Below are 18,867 nucleotides of genomic sequence, written 5' to 3' on the forward strand. Positions count from 1 at the left end.
GGGAACAGGGGGATAGGGAACAGGGGGATAGGGAACAGGGGGATAGGGAACAGGGGGATAGGGAACAGGGGGTTGGGAACAGGGGGATAGGGAACAGGGGGATAGGGAACAGGGGGATAGGGAACAGGGGGATAGGGAACAGGGGGATAGGGAACAGGGGGTTGGGAACAGGGGGATAGGGAACAGGGGGATAGGGAACAGGGGGATAGGGAACAGGGGGATAGGGAACAGGACATAGGGAACAGGGGGTTGGGAACAGGGGGATAGGGAACAGGGGGATAGGGAACAGGGGATAGGGAACAGGGGATAGGGAACAGGGGGTTGGGAACAGGGGGATAGGGAACAGGGGGATAGGGAACAGGGGGTTGGGAACAGGGGGTTGGGAACAGGGGGTTGGGAACAGGGGGTTGGGAACAGGGGGTTGGGAACAGGGGGATAGGGAACAGGGGGATAGGGAACAGGACATAGGGAACAGGGGGATAGGGAACATGGGGATAGGGAACAGGGGGATAGGGAACAGGGGGATAGGGAACATGGGGATAGGGAACAGGGGGTTGGGAACAGGGGGATAGGGAACAGGGGGGTTGGGAACAGGACATAGGGAACAGGGGGATAGGGAACAGGGGGATAGGGAACAGGGGGATAGGGAACAGGGGGATAGGGAACAGGGGGATAGGGAACATGGGGATAGGGAACAGGGGATAGGGAACATGGGGATAGGGAACAGGGGATAGGGAACAGGGGGATAGGGAACAGGGGGGTTGGGAACAGGGGGATAGGGAACAGGGGGGTAGGGAACAGGGGGATAGGGAACAGGACATAGGGAACAGGGGGATAGGGAACAGGGGGATAGGGAACAGGGGGATAGGGAACAGGGGGATAGGGAACAGGGGGGTTGGGAACAGGGGGATAGGGAACAGGGGGGTTGGGAACAGGACATAGGGAACAGGGGGTTGGGAACAGGGGATAGGGAACAGGGGGGTAGGGAACAGGGGGATAGGGAACAGGGGATAGGGAACAGGGGGGTAGGGAACAGGGGATAGGGAACAGGGGGGTTGGGAACAGGGGGGTTGGGAACAGGGGGGTTGGGAACAGGGGGTTGGGAACAGGGGGTTGGGAACAGGGGGTTGGGAACAGGGGGATAGGGAACAGGGGGTAGGGAACAGGGGGATAGGGAACAGGGGGATAGGGAACAGGGGGTTGGGAACAGGGGGTTGGGAACAGGGGGTTGGGAACAGGGGGTTGGGAACAGGGGGTTGGGAACAGGGGGATAGGGAACAGGGGGATAGGGAACAGGGGGATAGGGAACAGGGGGGTTGGGAACAGGGGATAGGGAACAGGGGGATAGGGAACAGGGGGGTAGGGAACAGGGGGATAGGGAACATGGGGATAGGGAACATGGGGATAGGGAACATGGGGATAGGGAACATGGGGATAGGGAACAGGGGGATAGGGAACAGGGGGATAGGGAACAGGGGATAGGGAACAGGGGGATAGGGAACAGGGGGATAGGGAACAGGGGGATAGGGAACAGGGGATAGAGCTAATGTGTGTCTCAGGATGAAGGCAGACACTAAGTACTAACATCCTCATCCGAGTGAAAGTTTGTCAACGAAATATAGTAATATACTGTAGTAATATTATATTATTTCCACTAACCATTTGTGATTAGAATACACTGTAGTAACACTTTCACTGTGCATCACGTTGTTTGTAGAGCTAAATCTATATTTTATATTATAGCTATGGATACAATATCATGGTAATTTGACAGTATGAACCTTCCGTTCAAGATGCAAGAAAAAAAAAATCCCGGCGGCCGGGTAGCACAGCGGACTAAGCGTCTGTCTACCACCACAGAGAATCCGGCTTGGCCGACCTTCCATACTAACACAATTGGCAGTGGTAGCGGGTGGGAAGCCGGCATGGGTGGGTGCTGGTCATTGTAAAACAGCGACTCCTACAGTTCGGTCGGGGCGCCTGCATGGCAAGGGAAGGATCTGGGAGAGGTAGTGTGACATTCCACACGTCGTTACACTCTCCCAGTGAGAGTCCGCGCTGCCAGGTGAAAAGAAGCGGTGGGCTGGCTACACATGTGTCGGAGGAAGCATGTGATAGTCTCCGCCCTCCCAGACCGACGGTAGGGGGTAGAGTACGCAACGACCAGGAAGGGGATTGGGAATTGGCATAACGACTAACATTGGGATGGGAGAAAAACGAAAAAAGAAGGGGGGAAAAAGATAATTAAAAAAATTATAATAATAATTCTTTCCATCAATACGTTCCCGTTCCATACCGTGGTGAATATGAGTGTTATTTCGGAATGATCTGGGATAATTCCTGTGAGGCTATTTATAAAACGCGACGCTACTAACGTTAAATCCATTGGCGTTTTGTCCATAGACACGCTAGAGTTAAACATCCAAATGCATATGATCGGTATTATGTTCCATCTTGAATGCATGAAAGGGGGGGGGGGGGGTCATTTGTGATTAATTGATTGCCAATAACGGCATTCGTTATTACCACAACATAGGCTGATCAGGGGGATGGCTATGGAATCCTTGCACGATCAAGCTGAAATTGACGTTAAATTGTCCTTACCTGTGGCCGGTCGGATTCCAAAAAGAATATTCCAATTATTTGATTGCCATCTGCTAGATCATATGTCCATTTGGCCCATGATATAACCCACCACAGCGTGGTGAGTCGGGGGTCCCGAGGGCTATTCAATGCGATCCGGTGAAGCCATAGGTTCACGTTAGTAGAAAAGTGTGTTAATGAATGATATGAATAAATTATATGAATAAACACTGCACCATGTTGGAGGAGGGAGAGAGGAAATGAGAGTGACTGGCTGACTGCAGCTCGTCCTCTCTCCCAGAAAGTTCTTGTGTGTTCTTTAGTTACAGTGGACAGCCAGGGAACACTGCCTGGACATTCACTCCATCCATCCTTCCTCCTCTCTCCCTCTCTCCCTCACCCCCTTCTCTCCCACCTCCCACACCACCTCCGGGGCCGCAGGCTGCTTTTCTGTCTGTTTCCATCTACATGATGGACATTTACTTTATGTTCGATGAGCCTTGACATGAGGAGGGCTGTCTGAGATGCTTTGTCACAGCCAGGCCCGAGGATTAGAGAGAGAGAAGAGAGAGAGAGGCCTGAGGTTTAGAGAGAGAGAAGAGAGAGAGAGACAGGCCTGAGGTTTAGAGAGAGAGAAGAGAGAGACAGGCCTGAGGTTTAGAGAGAGAGAAGAGAGAGACAGGCCTGAGGTTTAGAGAGAGAGAAGAGAGAGACAGGCCTGAGGTTTAGAGAGAGAGAAGAGAGAGAGAGGCCTGAGGTTTAGAGAGAGAGAAGAGAGAGACAGGCCTGAGGTTTAGAGAGAGAGAAGAGAGAGAGGCCTGAGGTTTAGAGAGAGAGAGGAGAGAGACAGGCCTGAGGTTTAGAGAGAGAGAGGAGAGAGACAGGCCCGAGGATTAGAGAGAGAGAAGAGAGAGAGAGGCCTGAGGTTTAGAGAGAGAGAGGAGAGAGACAGGCCTGAGGTTTAGAGAGAGAGAAGAGAGAGACAGGCCCGAGGTTTAGGCTGAGGTTAGACTAGTGTATTCCTGGCGTTTTTTTATACGTTTTTGACGACGTATCATGTCCTATCTACACAGAAACGCGTTTTTTGGCGTTTTTTTGTGGATACGGCTGAAACGCAAAATTGTGTTTGCGTTTGGAGATACGCAAAAAAAACGAGTCGACAACAGCGTGTAGTCAGCACGCTAGCCGTTGTTGCGAAAACGCCCATGCGCAGTAGATACCATCTCCGTGCCCTTCCGGTGACAACAGTGTGTGTGTGTGTGTGTGTGTGTGTGTGTGTTTGGGACAGAGCTCCGTGTCCCAATAGCTTCAGCTACCATGTGTTGTCAAGTTATTGTTATAAGGACCCCAGTCCAAGCTACAACAGTCTGCATCCCTTAACAATTGTTTGTATTGAGCCGTATTGTATTGTACCCATATGCAATATGTTAAATAAAGTTTACATCCATTCATTCTGCTAGCATTACCGATAGCATGAGCAGCTGGCTAACGTGAGCTATCAGGATTCAGACCCTGTTAGCTCAGAGTTCCTCTTTCAACTTAACAAGCATTAAACAAAATGGCCCAGTCATCTATTCACCTTTGTTTAATACACACAGCGTTGTCTCTAATGTTATCTAACTACTGATAGCTCGCGATATCATCAGTTTCGTGCTGGCTAAGTAGCGTGAGCTAACGTTAGCTTCTAGCCACAATGCTATAGTTATAATGGCATACTCCATTGACGTTAGCATGCAGCTAACAATGCTACCGATCGTTTTTAGACTAAACTATCTGCTCTTGGTGGTCACTTGTGTTGATGTTAGTTTTGTTTCATCAACAAATGACAGGCAGAACACACAGTGAATGTATCCGTTTTGTTTATTGCACTTTTATTAGGCTTTGCTGAAAAAAGAATTGCTGCATTGAGTGAGCAAGCAAGATGGTGGCGCGGCATAGGCGCCTGCCTTATTGACATTTCTTTCCTGGAGCTTCCACCAGGAAGTGTATTGGCACATTCGTTCTGATTGGTTGAAATTGCCTTCATGTTTGCCACCTACTGCCACCTACTGCTTTGGCAGTGTACTACATCAGTGTGCTTGGCTGACAAACGAAAAAAAAACGAAAGTGTGACTCAGGCGCACGACGTCGCGGCGATACGCATAAGAAACAATACGAAGATGATACGAAAGGTGTAACCTCTGCCTTAGAGAGAGAGAAGAGAGAGAGGCCTGAGGTTTAGAGAGAGAGAAGAGAGAGAGTGAGGCCTGAGGTTTAGAGAGAGAGAGAAGAGAGACAGGCCTGAGGTTTAGAGAGAGAGAAGAGAGAGAGGCCTGAGGTTTAGAGAGAGAGAGAGAGAGACAGGCCTGAGGTTAGAGAGAGAGAAGAGAGAGAGGCCTGAGGTTTAGAGAGAGAAGAGAGACAGGCCTGAGGTTTAGAGAGAGAGAGAGAGAGACAGGCCCGAGGTTTAATGAGAGAGAAGAGAGAGACAGGCCTGAGGTTTAGAGAGAGAAGAGAGAGGCCTGAGGTTTGAGAGAGAAGAGAGAGAGACAGGCCTGAGGTTTAGAGAGAGAGAAGAGAGAGAGACGGGCCTGAGGTTTAGAGAGAGAGAGAGAGAAGAGAGAGAGAGGCCTGAGGTTTAGAGAGAGAGAAGAGAGAGAGAGAGGCCTGAGGTTTAGAGAGAGAGAGAGAGAGAGAGAGAGAGGCCTGAGGTTTAGAGAGAGAGAGAGAGACAGGCTTGAGGTTTAGAGAGAGAGAGAGAGAGAGAGAAGAGAGAGACAGGCCTGAGGTTTAGAAGAGAGAGAGAGAGAGACAGGCCTGAGGTTTAGAGAGAGAGAAGAGAGAGACAGGCCTGAGGTTTAGAGAGAGAGAGAAGAGAGAGACAGGCCTGAGGTTTAGAGAGAGAGAAGAGAGACAGGCCTGAGGTTAGAGAGAGAGAAGAGAGAGAGAGAGGCTGAGGTTTAGAGAGAGAGAGAAGAGAGAGACAGGCCTGAGGTTTAGAGAGAGAGAAGAGAGAGAAGAGAGAGACAGGCCTGAGGTTAGAGAGAGAGAGAAGAGAGAGACAGGCCTGAGGTTTAGAGAGAGAGAAGAGAGAGAGAGAGCCTGAGGTTTAGAGAGAGAGAGAGAGAAGAGAGAGACAGGCCTGAGGTTTAGAGAGAAGAGAGAGAGACAGGCCTGAGGTTTAGAGAGAGAGAGAAGAGAGAGACAGGCCTGCGGTTTAGAGAGAGAGAAGAGAGAGACAGGCCTGAGGTTTAGAGAGAGAGAAGAGAGAGACAGGCTTGAGGTTTAGAGAGAGAGAAGAGAGAGACAGGCCTGGGATTTAGAGAGAGAGAGAGAGAGAGAGAGAGAGAGAGAGAGAGAGAGAGAGAGAGAGAGAGAGAGAGAGAGAGAGAGAGAGAGAGAGAGAGAGAGAAGAGAGAGACAGGCCTGAGGTTAGAGAGAGAGAGAAGAGAGAGACAGGCTTGAGGTTTAAGAGAGAGAAGAGAGAGACAGGCCTGGGATTTAGAGAGAGAGAGAGAGAGAGAGAGAGAGAGAGAGAGAGAGAGAGAGAGAGAGAGAGAGAGAGAAGAGAGAGACAGGCCTGAGGTTTAGAGAGAGAGAGAAGAGAGAGACAGGCCTGAGGTTTAGAGAGAGAGAAGAGAGAGACAGGCTTGAGGTTTAGAGAGAGAGAGAGAGAGAGAGAGAGAGAGAGAGAGAGAGAGAGAGAGAGAGAGAGAGAGAGAGAGAGAGAGAGACAGGCCTGAGGTTTAGAGAGAGAGAGAGAAGAGAGAGACAGGCCTGAGGTTTAGAGAGAGAGAAGAGAGAGAGACAGGCCTGAGGTTTAGAGAGAGAGAAGAGAGAGACAGGCCTGAGGTTTAGAGAGAGAGAAGAGAGAGAGGCTTGAGGTTTAGAGAGAGAGAAGAGAGAGACAGGCCTGAGGTTTAGAGAGAGAGGGAGAGAGAGACAGGCCTGGGGTTTAGAGAGAGAGAGAGAAAGAGAGACAGGCCTGAGGTTTAGAGAGAGGAGAGAGAGACAGGCCTGGGGTTTAGAGAGAGAGAGAGAGAGAGAGAGACAGGCCTGAGGTTTAGAGAGAGAGAGAGAGAGAGAGAAGAGAGAGACAGGCCTAGGTTTAGAGAGAGAGAAGAGAAGAGAGAGAGAGAAGAGAGAGACAGGCCTGATGTTTAGAGAGAGAGAAGAGAGAGACAGGCCTGAGGTTTAGAGAGAGAGAGAAGAGAGAGAAGAGAGAGACAGGCCTGATGTTTAGAGAGAGAGAAGAGAGAGACAGGCCTGGGGTTTAGAGAGAGAGAGAGAGACAGGCCTGAGGTTTAGAGAGAGAGAAGAGAGAGACAGGCCTGGGATTTAGAGAGAGAGAAGAGAGAGAGAGACAGGCCTGAGGTTTAGAGAGAGAGAGAGAAAAGAGAGACAGGCCTGATGTTTAGAGAGAGAAGAGAGAGACAGGCCTGGGGTTTAGAGAGAGAAGAGAGGGAGAGACAGGCCTGAGGTTTAGAGAGAGAAGAGAGAGAGAGACAGGCCTGAGGTTTAGAGAGAGAAGAGAGAGAGAGACAGGCCTGAGGTTTAGAGAGAGAAGAGAGAGACAGGCCTGAGGTTTAGAGAGAGAAGAGAGAGAGACAGGCCTGAGGTTTAGAGAGAGAGAGAAGAGAGAGAGAGACAGGCCTGAGGTTTAGAGAGAGAGAGAAGAGAGAGAGAGACAGGCCTGAGGTTTAGAGAGAGAGAGAAGAGAGAGACAGGCCTGAGGTTTAGAGAGAGAGAAGAGAGAGAGACAGGCCTGAGGTTTAGAGAGAGAAGAGAGAGAGACAGGCCTGAGGTTTAGAGAGAGAGAAGAGAGAGACAGGCCTGAGGTTTAGAGAGAGAGAAGAGAGAGACAGGCCTGAGGTTTAGAGAGAGAGAAGAGAGAGACAGGCTTGAGGTTTAGAGAGAGAGAGAGACAGGCCTGGGGTTTAGAGAGAGAGAGAAGAGAGAGACAGGCCTGAGGTTTAGAGAGAGAGAGAGACAGGCCTGGGGTTTAGAGAGAGAGAGAAGAGAGAGACAGGCCTGAGGTTTAGAGAGAGAGAGAAGAGAGAGACAGGCCTGAGGTTTAGAGAGAGAGAAGAGAGAGACAGGCCTGAGGTTTAGAGAGAGAGGAGAGAGAGACAGGCCTGGGGTTTAGAGAGAGAGAAGAGAGAGAGACAGGCCTGGGGTTTAGAGAGAGAGAGAGAAAAGAGAGACAGGCCTGAGGTTTAGAGAGAGAGAGAAGAGAGAGACAGGCCTGAGGTTTAGAGAGAGAGAGAAGAGAGAGACAGGCCTGAGGTTTAGAGAGAGAGAAGAGAGAGAGACAGGCCTGGGGTTTAGAGAGAGAGAGAGAAAAGAGAGACAGGCCTGAGGTTTAGAGAGAGAGAGAAGAGAGAGACAGGCCTGAGGTTTAGAGAGTGAGAGAAGAGAGAGACAGGCCTGGGGTTTAGAGAGAGAAGAGAGAGAGAGACAGGCCTGAGGTTTAGAGAGAGAGAGAAGAGAGAGAGACAGAGAGGCAGGCTCTTGTGTCCACAAAAAACAACAACAAAAAAGCCTGGCCGTCAATATCAATCACTCACACACACACACACACACACACACACACACACACACACACACACACACACACACACACACACACACACACACACCACACACACACACACGTTTGGATTCAGCCCAGGGCCCCGTTCCCCGTACCTGGATAACTGAGTTAGCCGGATAACTTTCGGTTAAGTCTGACTTAAGCCGGACTTTCCGGCTCCACGTACCTGGATTGTCCAAATCACCATGACAACAGATCCAAAAGTTTGAGCCTGGTCGAAAGCAGGGTTTAAGTTCAAGTTAGCCGGATGAAGCACAGCCACACCCCCGCAAAGAAAGTGACAGCGCGTTTCCTGAAATTATTCCCACAGTCTAGGATCTGCTTTATACCATTCTGAATTACGTTTTTGTGCTCCATTCTTCCAGAGGGGGCTTTTGAAATGTAAAATAGACCCAAAATGCTGATACTAAATTCACTTTGTCCTAAATAATGCACGTTATATATACCGTGGCGCTCGCTCGGTGCGATGTACACATTATGTGGTTATTTTAATTGTAACTGGGATTAAGATGTCTGATGAGATGCGCTGTTTGACGGATTTGAGAAATTGAATGAGCCGTTGACGTCACATTAATGAATGAGGATAAAGAGAGAAAACTTCATTCAAAATAAAGAATATTCTAAACACGGGTCTCTCGTTCATTAATGTATAAACAATGAATTTATCCCATCTGGCACAGTGGTGCAGCGGTAGTGCTCAATCCTGCCAACCCAGCGACCGGTGTTCGAATCCCCGTGTTTCCAATATAATTTTTTGGAATATAATATTAATGATTATACGCCAAAGTAGCCTAGTTGTAAGTTAAAATATTATAAATCTACATGCATTGAGGATGTCATTCTTTATATAGCTCTCAACGTGCACCAAATTGAATTATTCCTACATCGCAAAAAGAAGGAAAAGACCGGGTTTCGAACCCCGGTCGTCTGCGTGAAAGTCAAAAGAAGAACCCGTTAGACCACAGTGGAGATAAGTAAAAGATCGACCATACATCAATCAATGGGAAGAGAGCCGTATCGTTATTCTGTATAACAGTTCAACTAATTATTTTCGCTAGCAAGATCTCATTTGATTATTCAATCCAGCAGGCAAGTTTAAAGAAATATAATCTGATTGATTGAGGTAATGAGGGACTTAAAATTAGCCTATAGATAACGCATTTAACTTGTCGGCGAGGCGATTGAGCCGTACTGCAATATGTTACTAAAGTTTTAAATCAATTAATCAATCAATGCCGCTAGAGAATCAGGATCTCTGCTCTCGACACTTGCTGCCTTCTCGGCTGAGGTGGGCACGCGCACTTATCCTGGGTCTCAAGTCTGGCTTGAGTTAACGAGACTGAATCCACCTTCGAGGAACAGGAAAATCCCGGCTTCAAACATCGGGTTAACTGAATCTGGATAATGACATCTTGATCGACTTAGTTGAACCAGGTACGGGGAACGGGGCCCAGGTGTGGGCAGAGAACTTAGCTTGGTGCGGTCAGACTCCCAGGCCACTGCTATAAATGATAAGGGATTAGCATTTAGCACAGCGGTTCGCCTTGTGTTAACCTCGCAGGCTGCACAGCCATGGCCCACAATACATTACATGGGTTATGTATATAACCCCCATTCCCCAAAGGAAGGGAACGAGATACACTACAAGGTATGGGGTAGCACGTGGGGTGTTTTAAGGCTTGTTTTCAGATACACTGTAAGCACATGGCAGTGGTGAATGAGCAGAAAGTAACTACCAAATGTTTCAGTAACGGTAAACGAGTCTGAATAAAGAAGGGCACCTTGACTTTTGTATCAAGGCAAGAATAACCTACATGTTTGGTTCTCTGTGTGTAATTAGGGGATTCATATCTTATTAATATATTTTTGTTAAATTATATTGTTTAATCAGGAATTCATTATACATAGAAACCACCTCGTATTTTGTTCGTTTTCCATGTTTTACTTTGCCTGATCGGTTAAATAGTATACACCTTATCTTACCCCACCCACTCACGCCGTTGTAATTATATTTCTGAAAATTTGAATAAAATGTTTATGTAGTAGTTGCAATATTCCATTCAATAATAAAAACACAGCAAATCCATAGAGTGAAGTCTTGTGTAGTACAGGTCCAAATTTGATAAAGATCCGTTCAGAAATTTGTCTTGAATCTAGAGAGATCCGGGTAAACCGCGTGCCAAGAAAACATTTCCATTTCCTCATCCAAGTCAATTCATTCGAAATTAGTTTCACTTCCTGTAAATTTTCACCTAGATCCCTGATTCGCACACCCCCACGTTGGATATCATTGGAAAGCTACACTCATTCGCTACAACGCTGACCAATCATTTTCGCAATTGGCGGATGGTTGACAGTTCTGAAGCCTAGGGAGTCCGGGGTGGTAATCTGACGCGCGCACGTAAAAAGTTGCACGCCTGACATATTGGCATGTAACACGAGAACCGAGGCACTGATTTTGTCGAGTGAGGTGGCAATCGAACGACAACAAATAGAGCTTTAATTCAGTCATTTATATGTTTGGCGTAAAATGCAGCCCGGGCCTTCAGACGCTCGCAAAGTGCCGTGAAAACAATGAAACCCGGACATTTTCATGAATTTATTAAAAAAAAATGGACACCCCAGACAGGGCGTGAAAAGAGGACATGTCCGGGCAAAAGAGGACATTTGGTCACCCTATCTTAGCTAGCTCATTCTCATCGTCATCGTAACAAACATAATAAATAATACATCTATATGGACCAAACTGCTTAGCTAGCTCATTCTCCTCGTAACAAACATAATAAATAATAAATCTATATGGACCAAACTGCTTAGCTAGCTCATTCTCCTCGTAACAAACATAATAAATCTATATGGACCAAACAGCTTAGCTAGCTCATTCTCATCGTAACAAACATAATAAATAATACATCTATATGGACCAAACAGCTTAGCTAGCTCATTCTCCTCGTAACAAACATAATAGCGGACTGTAATATCGATGCCTTCTAGCCATTACCGTCCTGTCTTTGGCAACACCAATGACGTTACGACCGAACGTTAGTGCAGCTAGCTAGCAACATCCCGGCGATGTGGCAGTCCTTAGGTCAGTTTTTTCTTCGTTGGCTGCGATACATACTGGGTCCATTTTCAAACGGTCAACAAAACAGTTCAACGACTAGAAGGCATTCGGACATGCTGCCCTTTTTGAGCTCTTTGAACACAGAAGAAGAAAGCCCTGAAACACATGATGTCACGACAGCTTCATGAAAGTCTGCCATTGTGACGAAAAAGAACAAGTGTCTTTCATTCAAACTTCTTGGCTTCACAACATCAAGATCAGACAATATTTGCTGAGCTTATTCCAGTATGTCTTTGTGATTTCCCTATAACTTTACTGGCCATGTTAACGACAATGTTATTAGCTTTAGACGTACCTAATACGTTGTTGAAAGTCTGCCACAATTTCTTGCCATCAAGTTTATTACTTCTACTTTGGTAGTGTTGTCTTTTTTCTATAAATGTTTCTATACATTTTTGTGCCCCTGTTTCTGAGTTCACGATATGTCCTTCTTTGAGAGGAGTCGCCCGATTTCACCGCAGTACATTCATTATTACATTGTGTGACATGTACCAGCATGTACACGTCAAAATAAAACATATAAGAACCGGATATTCATCTACTAATCCTATGGATTATTGAATTATTAACACTTCACTGCACCAGATCCTCAGTGATGCTCAGGACAAGATGGCTGATAAGACTGAGCTCCTTCTCTTTCCATTAATGTAGTGATTCTATCGGCTTGGAGACCAAGATTGATGGTAAGCTGCTAAATGTGATTAAATAAAGATGTTGGTGACACAGTGAAGGCTCGGAAGGTGAAGCCACGTAACATGTACATTAAAAGTACCAGATAAATTATTAATGTTTGTCTAATTGAGACCTGCCTTTAATTTGTCAATGTGTAAAAACACCCCGCCTTTATTTGGGACTGCTTTTATTTTGAAGTTTTATGGTATGTTTGCCAGGTTCTTTTGAATTAAAAACAAACCAATGCACAGCAATACCTTCCATCTAGTTTCTTTCCATTTTGTGTTGGATTGGTGTTGCCGCTTCCTTAAAAGGGGGCTACACCCTTTCATATCTTATTCCTATGGTCTCTCTCTCCCTGATCCAACAAACTAGACTAAATCTCAAACTCGTGATGTCATCAGGTATAAAGTTTGGAGCTGCTCCATAGACCATGAGTTTGTGAAGATGTTACAGGTGAAGATGTTATAGGTGAAAATGTTATAGGTGAAGATGTTACAGGTGAAGATGTTACAGGTGACACTGAGAGCATCCAGGAGAATGTTCTGAGTATACGGGTACATTGTCTGTTTCAGAACTGAGAACTCTACTATAGAATAAAGCTCAATTGATCTTGTGACATTCTTGGTTGTTTCTCCCCTTTTAAAGATACAATCACCTCCTCTGTACACCTCCCAGCTCTAGCGGTCATATGTTATTGGACCAGACACGCATGCTGGACCCAAATGACACAAAGGCCCCAATTAACGGTAACCCACAGCGACCAGGGCCAGAGGAGGTGATGTGATGCTTCTGGCTTTTCTCCCACTGATTAATGTTTTTCTTTCCCTCTCTCTCTTTCTCTCTCTCTCTCTTTCTTTCTTTCTCTCTCTCTAACTTCCTCTCCCTTTCTCTCTCCATCTCCTTTTCCTTCTCTCTCTCTCTCTCCATATATCTCTCCTATCTCTCTCAATCTCTCCCTCTATCACTTTTTCTTCTCTTCTCTCTCTCTCCCTCTCTCTCTCTCTCCATGCATCTATCTCTATCTCTCTCCTCTTCCTCTCTCTCCTTTTCCCCCTCTCTCTCTCTCCATATATCTCTCCTCTCTCTCTCATTTGCTCGCTCTCTCTCTCTCTCTCATTTGCTCTCTCTCTCTCTCTCTCTCTCTCTCTCTCTCTCTCTCTCTCTCTCTCTCTCTCTCTCTCTCTCTCTCTCTCTCTCTCTCTCTCTCTCTCTCTGTCACACTCACTCCAGGGCGGGGTTTGAACAAGACATTGAAGGAGATCACTCTCTGTACCCTGAGAGTTGCCATGGTAAGTCTGTCTGTGTCTGTCTGTCTGTCAAGCTGTCTGTCTGTCTGCCAAGCTGTCTGTCTGTCGTTACATTTTGCTACGTGTATTGATCAATAGAAATATCAAATATCACGTCACAGGTGTACATTTCACCCGGGGATTACATTTAGCACAGTTACTCACAGCTCATATCTACATAGCCTCTATGATCATAATAGTTTACAGCTAGGACTAGTCTACCTGTAGTTAGTAGACCGTTTACGCTGTGTCGAGTGTGTGTGTGTGTGTGTGTGTGTTCTAAGTCTGAGATGGCATCCCTTCACACAGTCTTTATTTATTTATGTGTTTATTTTCTTTCTGTATTTTAACTTATATGAATTATTTGTTGTTTTCATGTCGCTGTATTCATTTCCTCTTATGATTTGTTGCTGCCGATTATTGATGACCTACTTCATTTGTTGCTGCAGATTATTGATTACCTACTTCATTTGTTGCTGCAGATTATTGATTACCTACTTCATTTGTTGCTGCAGATTATTGATGACCTACTTGATTTGTTGCTGCAGATTATTGATGGCCTACTTGATTTGTTGCTGCAGATGATTGATTACCTACTTGATTAGTTGCTGCAGATTATTGATTACCTACTTGATTTGTTGTAACCTTTGTTTACCCAGGGAAGGTTGTCTGAGCATACTTACCAGCTACATCATGCTTCACTCTCACAGGCTTGGTTTCAATAATAATAATAATGATGATAATAATGATGATAATAATAATAATCATAGTAATAATAATCATCATCATCTCCATCATAGTACATTTCCACACCATTAGACTCTGCATGTCAGAGCATCTACCTTCAGTTGCGAAGATTCTCTTTTTGGAAGATTGACCAATCCGTTTGATTGACAGCCTCCGGCGACCACTCACGTCGCCGAGACTGACGTGCGAGTTGAGACAGTGGAGAGAGGAGGGGCTCTGGTGTGGCGCTGCGCGTATCGCTGCTCTTACATGCAAGTCACTCTGGCATGAATCAAACCTCACATCTTTACACCTGGGAGATTTAAACCAGGGACATAATTAACAGGAGGAAATTGGTATGAGGTTAATTTGAAGGACGTTAATTTTACAAGCTGTGATATGTGGCTGGTGCAGCGTAGCGGCTACATATCACACCCAGGAAACCCGAGACCTCACGGCTAGGAATGAGGATGTGGAACCTGCTTAATTAAATCATACTCAATCCAACGTCGTTCCAAAGCCAAACGAGAAGATCCAGAGCTAGAAGCGCTCTCAGAGAGCAGCCCAATCTCCTTTAAAATATGTAAATAAACTACTCGTCGACCACAGGAGAAAAGGTACATATTGTACATTATGTTGTAGCCATAAGTAATATATTGACGTGTTATCAAAAATGTACAATGTAATGTGTATGTATTACAAATAAGTATATATATTACAAAAAACTTTAATGTTTTCAAAAAAACAGAAAACAAGTCTAGTGGCAGTCTAGTGGGGCAGTCTAGTGGAAGTCTAGTGGGGCAGTCTAGTGGGGCAGTCTAGTGGTAGTCTAGTGGGGCAGTCTAGTGGGGAAGTCTAGTGGTAGTCTAGTGGGGCAGTCTAGTGGGGAAGTCTAGTGGTAGTCTAGTGGGGCAGTCTAGTGGGGCAGTCTAGTGGTAGTCTAGTGGGGCAGTCTAGTGGCAGTCTAGTGGGGCAGTCTAGTGGTAGTCTAGTGGGGCAGTCTAGTGGGGCAGTCTAGTGGTAGTCTAGTGGGGCAGTCTAGTGGCAGTCTAGTGGGGCAGTCTAGTGGGGCAGTCTAGTGGCAGTCTAGTGGCAGTCTAGTGGGGCAGTCTAGTGGGGCAGTCTAGTGGCAGTCTAGTGGCAGTCTAGTGGGGCAGTCTAGTGGGGCAGTCTAGTGGCAGTCTAGTGGCAGTCTAGTGGGGCAGTCTAGTGGGGCAGTCTAGTGGGGCAGTCTAGTGGCAGTCTAGTGGCAGTCTAGTGGGGCAGTCTAGTGGCAGTCTAGTGGCAGTCTAGTGGCAGTCTAGTGGGGCAGTCTAGTGGAAGTCTAGTGGGGCAGTCTAGTGGAAGTCTAGTGGGGCAGTCTAGTGGGACAGTCTAGTGGCAGTCTAGTGGGACAGTCTAGTGGCAGTCTAGTGGGGCAGTCTAGTGGAAGTCTAGTGGCAGTCTAGTGGAAGTCTAGTGGGGTAGTCTAGTGGGGCAGTCTAGTGGGGCAGTCTAGTGGGACAGTCTAGTGGCAGTCTAGTGGGGCAGTCTAGTGGAAGTCTAGTGGCAGTCTAGTGGAAGTCTAGTGGCTGTCTAGTGGCAGTCTAGTGGAAGTCTAGTGGGGCAGTCTAGTGGGACAGTCTAGTGGCAGTCTAGTGGAAGTCTAGTGGGGCAGTCTAGTGGGGCAGTCTAGTGGTAGTCTAGTGGGGCAGTCTAGTGGCAGTCTAGTGGGGCAGTCTAGTGGGACAGTCTAGTGGCAGTCTAGTGGAAGTCTAGTGGGGCAGTCTAGTGGGGCAGTCTAGTGGCAGTCTAGTGGCAGTCTAGTGGGACAGTCTAGTGGCAGTCTAGTGGAAGTCTAGTGGGACAGTCTAGTGGGGCAGTCTAGTGGGGCAGTCTAGTGGGGCAGTCTAGTGGCAGTCTAGTGGGGCAGTCTAGTGGGACAGTCTAGTGGGGCAGTCTAGTGGCAGTCTAGTGGTAGTCTAGTGGTAGTCTAGTGGTAGTCTAGTGGTTGTCTAGTGGCAGTGTAGTGGAAGTCTAGTGGTAGTCTAGTGGTAGTCTAGTGGCAGTCTAGTGGTAGTCTAGTGGCAGTCTAGTGGAAGTCTAGTGGGACAGTCTAGTGGGGCAGTCTAGTGGCAGTCTAGTGGAAGTCTAGTGGAAGTCTAGTGGTAGTCTAGTGGTAGTCTAGTGGTAGTCTAGTGGTAGTCTAGTGGTAGTCTAGTGGCAGTCTAGTGGTAGTCTAGTGGCAGTCTAGTGGCAGTCTAGTGGTAGTCTAGTGGTAGTCTAGTGGTAGTCTAGTGGCAGTCTAGTGGTAGTCTAGTGGCAGTCTAGTGGTAGTCTAGTGGGGTAGTCTAGTGGGGCAGTCTAGTGGAAGTCTAGTGGTAGTCTAGTGGTAGTCTAGTGGTAGTCTAGTGGGGTAGTCTAGTGGGGCAGTCTAGTAGTAGTCTAGTGGTAGTCTAGTGGGGCAGTCTAGTGGGACAGTCTAGTGGCAGTCTAGTGGTAGTCTAGTGGGGCAGTCTAGCGGGACAGTCTAGTGGTTGTCTAGTGGCAGTCTAGCGGCAGTCTAGTGGGGAAGTCTAGTGGTTGTCTAGTGGCAGTCTAGTGGTAGTCTAGTGGTAGTCTAGTGGTAGTCTAGTGGCAGTCTAGTGGTAGTCTAGTGGCAGTCTAGTGGTAGTGTAGTGGTAGTCTAGTGGTAGTCTAGTGGTAGTCTAGTGGCAGTCTAGTGGCAGTCTAGTGGTAGTCTAGTGGCAGTCTAGTGGCAGTCTAGTGGCAGTCTAGTCGTAGTCTAGTGGTAGTCTTTTGGCAGTCTAGTGGTAGTCTAGTGGCAGTCTAGTGGAGTAGTCTAGTGGTAGTCTAGTGGCAGTCTAGTGGCAGTCTAGTGGAGTAGTCTAGTGGTAGTCTAGTGGCAGTCTAGTGGCAGTCTAGTGGTAGTCTAGTGGAGTAGTCTAGTGGCAGTCTAGTGGTAGTTTAGTGGAGTAGTCTAGTGGCAGTCTAGTGGGGCAGTCTAGTGGAGTAGTCTAGTGGCAGTCTAGTGGCAGTCTAGTGGGGCAGTCTAGTGGAGTAGTCTAGTGGCAGTCTAGTGGGGCAGTCTAGTGGAGTAGTCTAGTGGCAGTCTAGTGGCAGTCTAGTGGGGCAGTCTAGTGGAGTAGTCTAGTGGCAGTCTAGTGGGGCAGTCTAGTGGAGTAGTCTAGTGGCAGTCTAGTGGTAGTCTAGTGGTAGTGTAGTGGTAGTCTAGTGGTTGTCTAGTGGCAGTGTAGTGGTAGTCTAGTGGCAGTCTAGTGGTAGTCTAGTGGTTGTCTAGTGGCAGTCTAGTGGTGAGAGCACTCGCCTGTGACCACAATAATTGTTGGTTCGACTACCGGCTGTGGTGTTTGGCTTTGACTTTTGTCCATACGAAATGTAAACATATTACTTATACAAGATGTAAATATATTACTTATGGTTATAATAACATAACATGCTTTATTTACGTTTTCTGATGAGACAGCGTTGCAGAGAGATGCCTGCGAGCGCTTGCTGTCCCTGAAGGCTCATAACGTGTAACCTCAATGTTGATCTCAATGAACAATGCTGGAAAATAATTCCAATAAAATAATTGTCTTTAACTGTGACACACAGACACGCATGCACGTGCACGCATGCATGCACACGCACACACACACACACGCAGATAGACAGACAGACAGACAGACAGACAGACAGACAGACAGACAGACAGACAGACAGACAGACAGACAGACAGACAGACAGACAGACAGACAGACAGACAGACAGCAGTGATTACAATCCCCCTGTGGCACTCGTGGGTGTAATAATTAGCATTTTGCACTTTGGCTTTGCATTTTCCTCCATGCAGTCAGATAAACGTTACGGTGGTTTCATCTCCTGACTGTGTTGTTTTCTCCCCAGTAGACGTACTGGCCACCACACGCAACCAGGACTCTGCTGCAGACTCAGCCTACGGTACGTAACCTGCTGTTATTTAGAGAGAAAGGGGGAGAGAGAGAGAGGGGGAGAGAGAGGAGGGGGAGAGAGGGAGAGAGAGAGGGAGAGAGAGAGAGGAGGGGGAGAGAGACTTCTTGCTCACCTCAAATGCGCCATCTCCCCTTTTATGTCTGAAAAAGTGTCCGTCATTAAGAAATGACACATGAGAGGAAGCGATACATTGTGGTTACTGGCGCAGGTGTGCTGTGGTCATGGCAACGAGGCTGTTGCTAAGCAGTAAACCTCCTCGCGTGCTTCCTTCCAGCACTCATCCAACACCATGAGCGAGGCGGCGTCGAGCACATTCTCGGATCCCGTATACGAATTTCCATTTTCACACTTCATTAGATTTTTTGATTCTTGTTGAAATTAATTCATACAGTACTTCAAACCACACAGCTTGGTTTGGCTCAAAATATGAATTTTATTTCAAAGTCATAAACAATGCCAATTTGCCTTAAACATGATGCTATTAGCAGTAGCCGCCCGCACCACACCGCCGATGACGTACCTAGAGAGGACAGAGAGGGAGAATCGTCAATACAGATTTACATTTCAATACACTGCATTGAAAGTACAAAAAAGTACATTTAATAAACCGAGGTGATACTGTACAAGTTATCCGGTTGAACGCCTCTCATCCAATCAGGATACACGGTCGGCGGTCGCGGAACGCCTCTCATCCAATCAAGACACACGTTCGGAAACGAGTGTCATCCTCAATCGGCCCAAAACACACAAAGCTCTTCTCGCGGGAGACACGAACCGAAACAAATTCCATTTCTAAGCTTCGACGAATTCATATGTCTGTAACTTGTCACGGCGGTGTGACAGCATCCACCTTCCGCCATTTTCCCCACATCTTCCAGATCAAAGTCTGGCCTCGCTAACCTCGTCTACTTGGCATTCATGAGCCAGCCCGCACCGCCACTTACGGC

General features: G+C 47.1%; 1 protein-coding gene across 1 annotated transcript in view; it reads left to right on the forward strand.

The window, feature by feature from the left end:
* The window catches only part of LOC311226580 (semaphorin-6D-like), a 350,344-nt gene that overhangs the window by 290,751 nt on the left and 40,726 nt on the right, over positions 1-18,867 (forward strand). The window contains exons 17-18 of the mRNA XM_084312000.1: positions 13,185-13,243; positions 17,858-17,908. Of these exons, the coding sequence (XP_084168126.1) occupies positions 13,185-13,243; positions 17,858-17,908 (110 nt within the window). The remainder of the gene's footprint in view (positions 1-13,184; positions 13,244-17,857; positions 17,909-18,867) is intronic.

The sequence above is a fragment of the Notolepis coatsorum genome, assembly GCF_963971535.1.
Source record: "Notolepis coatsorum genome assembly, chromosome: 4".
Lineage (NCBI taxonomy): Eukaryota > Metazoa > Chordata > Actinopteri > Aulopiformes > Paralepididae > Notolepis > Notolepis coatsorum.